General features: G+C 38.3%; 1 protein-coding gene across 1 annotated transcript; it reads right to left on the bottom strand.

The window, feature by feature from the left end:
* Nucleotides 1-3,742: 3,742 nt before the first annotated feature.
* On the bottom strand, nucleotides 3,743-4,423 carry LOC141147419 (taste receptor type 2 member 4-like). The gene has a single exon (XM_073634654.1). It carries the CDS (start codon nucleotides 4,421-4,423, stop codon nucleotides 3,743-3,745), a length of 681 nt encoding a protein of 226 aa, XP_073490755.1.
* Nucleotides 4,424-5,247: the final 824 nt, after the last annotated feature.

The following is a 5,247-nucleotide window of genomic DNA, read 5'->3' as shown; positions in this document are numbered from 1 at the left end:
TTGTCCAGCTATATATGACAATCCTTTATTGATTGATTTTCTATGCATTATTTATACTTATTTTTATTCGAGACTAGGATACATATTGTACAAAAAACTTTTCCTCTCGATCTACAATGGGTTGGGAACTGCCTTCTGACATGTTTCCATGCACATGTGGATCGGGCTGAGGATGTCTCTGCATCCTCCGGAATCCGCTGCGGATGTCCTTTGCAGCAGTACTGTTAGCCCCTGTCCTTACATGTATCTTTGACCATGGAGGTTGAGGGGTGAGCGGAGCAGAAGTGCCGGCCTGTCTCTACTTCCGGACATGTGAGCGTTTCTTTCTCAGTGTCCGCAATGTATGTCTCTTCCACAGCGCCCTTCCGGTCATTGACGCCCGGGGGGGCGGGGTGGAGGATCGGCCTGTCTTTTCCTATGTCCCGACAATATGAACCAATAATAAGCGAGGGAAGTGACGCCACTTCCGTTGACGGAGTGACGTCATCGCCCCACGCTCGTTAAACGTAACAAGAGCACTGACTCATAAGGAGAAAGCCGGGAGCCCCTGAGCCGCCAGCGTCATTTCTCTGCTACCCATTGAGGAGAACGGACAGTCCTTGGGCCTGTGCTCTGATTCAGAACGGATCTCTGTCCCCTCTGGACCTGCGTGCGGATTTTATATTCAGTAAGCCTTAATCATTACCGCATTTTGTCTCCTTGCTTGAACGATACACTCTACCTTTTTAACATTTTCTTTGTTTTTGGATTCTTTTCCCATATTGTGGACACTACTTGGGAAGGCAGATATCTCCCCACATTCTATTACCATTACTCTTTTTTTTGGCATTATTTCCGCTGCTCTATTGTATCCTTCAGGCCTTTGTGCCCACTTACCGTTTAATTATTGGCCTTGTCAGCCTTCATATTTTCATCTATTCACTTCTGTTTTGAATATAATATTTTTTTTATTTTTATTTTTTTTTTTTTTTTTCTCATAACGTTTATATTCTTTTTTATAGGAAGGAAAACTTTCCTTCTCTATTTCATACGGAAAATAATCTTCTTATACTCGAAGACATACTCAATTCATTTTTTATACAAGGTTGGTTTTGATCTCCGCAGATGTGATATTTTCCACACAGAGGATATATAAATTTATATATATATATATTTTTTCAGATTGCACACACCCCCCTCTCCCCAAGCGTTGTTCTTTCACTTGGGGTAATTTGGCGTCTCTCCTTGGATCTTGATATCTGGGGGCTCTTCTGCACGATAAAAGACTGTTCACTAACCGAATGGGGAAATTTTTGGAGCGCTATGCTGGGAATTCGTTGGGTCAATCATGATTACTGTAAGCTTTCTTCATACATCATTGTTTCTGGTATTGTAAATATGTATGTATGTATACTTATGTTACCTTTATGCTTTTCAGACTATGGCAAAATTTATCCCTGAAGAAGAAATTTAATTATTTTGAAACGCGTTGGATTTTTTGCCACATTTGTAATACATCATATTGTTTTTCTTTCAAATGTATATGTCCATATGTTTAATTCACGTTTTAATACTATTTTTGTATCAATAAATTCATTCAATTTTTTTAAATACTTTTGCCTTTTGTTGCCTTAAAAATCCCAATCTTTTGAGCTTCCTATTCTATGTTGTTTAGGGATGATGGCAACTCTTTCATAACTAATCTCTGAGAAGTCTATACCATTTCTAACACCACCAACCTTCTACTGGTAGCTTTAGCTGAACACTGTGAGCAGGACGCACTGCACTAACTGTAAATAGTCTAGCTGCCTGACTGTGGTACTAATAGGATCAGAAGAACACCAGTAATTTTCTTCAAATAGTGTAACAACACCTGCCTGCCTGTCAGTAGAAAGATAATAACAGGAACAGATCTAGCTAAACTGAATACAGTGTATATATATATATATATATATATATATATATATATATATACAACACCTGGGATGCATATATATATACACAATACATTGTAAGTGCAGCTAACTGACTGACTGTTCTGCCTAATCTATCTAACTCAAATCAAATGACACTGTCTCTCTCTCTCTGTCTCTCTCTCTCTCAATGCCGGAACACACACTACACAGGGCCGCCGTGCAGGCGGCCTTATATAGTGTGGGGTGTGTACTAAACCCCCTGAGCCATAATTGGCCAAAGCCACCCTGGCTTTGGCCAATTACAGCTCTCTCTACGGACGGCGCTGTGATTGGCCAAGCATGCGGGTCATAGTGCATGCTTGGCCAATCATCAGCCAGCAATGCACTGCGATGCCGCAGTGAATTATGAGCCATGACGCGCCACTCGAATTTGGCGCGAACGGCCCATATCGTTCAGACGATGTTCGAGTCGAACATGGGTTCGACTCCAACATGAAGCTCATCCCTAATCAGGAACAGTTATCTCTGTCATGTCCCAGTGAGCCCATCCCCCCTACAGTTAGAACACACCCAGGGAACACATTTAACCCCTTGATCATCCCCTAGTGTCACCCCTCCTCTGCCATTGTCATTTTTACATTGACCAGTGAATTTTTATAGCACTGATCAATGTAATAATGTCACCAGTCCCCAAAAAAGTGTAATTTGGGGTCAGATTTGTCCAACGTAATGTTACAGTCCTGCTAAAAATCTCAGATCACCACCATTACTAGTAAAAAACAAAAAAGTCCCTAGATCTATTCCATAGCCTGTAGACGCGATAACTTTTGCGCAAACCAATCAATATATGCCTATTGCGATTTTTTTACCAAAAATATGTAGAAGAATATATATCGTCCTAAACTGGTTAAATAAATTAGGTTTTTTTAAATATTTTTTTGGATGTGTATTATAGCAAAAAGTATAAAAAATTGTTGCTCTTTTTTTTTGTTTATAGCGCAAAATATAAAAACCGCAGAGGTGATCAAATACCACCAAAAGAAAGCTCTATTTGTGGGGAAAAAAAGGACATCAATTTTATTTGGGTACAGCGTCGCACAACCGCGCAATTGTTAGTTAAAGCGACGCAGTGCCGTATTGCAAATAATGGCCTGGTCATTAAGGAGGCAATTCCTTCTGGGGCTGAAGTGGTTAAAAGCGGTATGGGGGCCCCGGGTACTGCCCTGGGGGACATGTAGCAGTCTCATTGTTGGGGGAGATGTGTGTATTTGGCTGGTGGTTGGAAAAATACGGATGAAAACACAAAGACGGGGAAATGCTGTATGATGACTTTATTGTATATAGAAGGTACACACCATTTTTATTTAATTTTTTTTGTATATTTAATTCTAATTATTACTATTATTAATATTATTAGTAATATTATTATTTTTTTATTATTATTAGTAGTAGTAGTATTTAGAGCTGTATAAAGTGAGGACAAACAAGGACCTAATAATATAAATCATTTATAAACTTTTTAAAATATCTTTCCAAATTATTTTATTTATTATATTAACAACAAAATCCAGTAAAACTTGGTTTAGGGACAAGGAATGAGGTTGGATCTCCCCAAGGAGGACACAGAGCTCACTATAGACCTGACAGGGGATCTAACCATTAACACTACTATTTTTTTTTCTATCTTTGCTATCATTGTCTCCTTGGTGGAGATGACCCCTTCAATTCTGGTCCCAGTGATCTCATTGTAGTTGCTGCTCATTACCTTTTCTACATAAATATGGAAATTAGGCCAAACATCATTTATATTACAAATGAAACAGGAAAACGTCTTTAGTTAATTTGTATTATCTACATAATTTACTTTTCAGTTTTGGGTTTCCAAGGATTAAAATGAGACATTGAAGAGTTGGGTACATCAGGGCAATTATGCAGGTACAAAATACCAAAGTATCATTTTGGAATGAAGTCAATAAATCTACCGTCGCTAAAAGAACAAAAGTCAAATCTAGGACAAGTTTCATTATCATTATCCTGGTGGCCCGGATGTGTCCCTGGAGCTGAGAGGACGTTAGGTGAGATTTACTGAGGTTTATCCTCCAGACATGTCTCAGCAGTGATGTGACACATTTGCCGATGCAGAGACATGTCAGGGTGATAGGAAGGAAACATCCAAAGAATGAGTTACACATGGAGAAACTAAAATTTATATTAGTGTCATAAGCACTTTCATTTGTTAACAAAGTTACGTTGTGTAAAGGATTGACTTCTGTTAACCAGGAAAGAGGCAAAGTGATGATGATTGATCCAAGAACTGACCCCATGATGAGCTGAGGAACAGAAGACAGGAATATGGCTTTCATCCTCAGAAGATAAGGGTGGGAAAAGTTCACCAATCGGACATAGTAGAACATGGCAAGCCAAGTGGTGTTCCAGGTACTGGCATAGAAAAAAGCCAACTCTAAAGTAAACATTGATAGATATACATTCTTACCAAGGTTGAAGAACCTCACCAGAGTGTCCACCATGCCATCAAATGAAAGGCAGACCTGCAGGAAAATATTGGTAAGCGCTATAGACATTTGGATTTGGTCACAGACAACAGAATTTCTGCAATTTTTCCATTGTAACAAATACAAAGTCAAAAGTAAAGAATTGGTCATTGTCCCGGATAGACCCATGAGAAGTGAAAACACAAATATGAACATTTCCAGAGCTGTGATCATCTTAGAAGAAGGAAGAGTGTTTGTTGGATTCTCCTTCTGCAGAGATAAGCTGGATAAAATAATAGTACAGATATAAAGTGAAATCTGTCAGAAGAGATTCAGAGAAGACGTATTATGGAACGCAAATCTCTCCAGGATCTGGTTGCCGGGTTTGATAACATCTCATCGGGTTTCATATAAAATAATTTGCTTCCTCTGATCCTTGTTTGGTTTGTACCAGAAAGCTCAGGAACATATTCAAAAGAAATAAACCACATTCTATAAAAAATATGCTCAGCCCTGTTTTGTTTATTACATCTGCCTTGTGTCTGGGATGACAAGAATCATGAAGGTTTATTGACCACTTAAAGACCGGCATGTTAAACCCCTTTCTGCCCCGGTCATTCTCCATCTTTCAGCATTATCATGTTTTAATGACAATTACTCAGCCATGCAACACTGTACCCAAATAATTTTTATATCATTTTTTTTAAACAGATAGAGCTTTTTTTGTTGATATTTAATCATAATCACTGCTGGATTTTTTTTTTCCTATATAAAGATTTTCTCTTAGTTTCTTTTATAAAACTTTGTAAAAAAAAAAAAATCCTTCGTACACTTAGGCCAAAATGTATTAATTTGGTAAA

Source organism: Aquarana catesbeiana, linkage group LG06 (assembly GCF_042186555.1).
Source record: "Aquarana catesbeiana isolate 2022-GZ linkage group LG06, ASM4218655v1, whole genome shotgun sequence".
In the NCBI taxonomy this organism is placed as follows: Eukaryota; Metazoa; Chordata; class Amphibia; order Anura; family Ranidae; genus Aquarana; species Aquarana catesbeiana.
Note: the sequence above shows the minus strand (reverse complement) of the source record. Positions and strands in the feature narration are given on the sequence as shown.

Coding starts and splice junctions, on each gene's coding strand:
- LOC141147419 (XM_073634654.1), bottom strand. CDS start 4,423: ATGGTGGACACTCTGGTGAGGTTCTTCAACCTTGGTAAGAATGTATAT.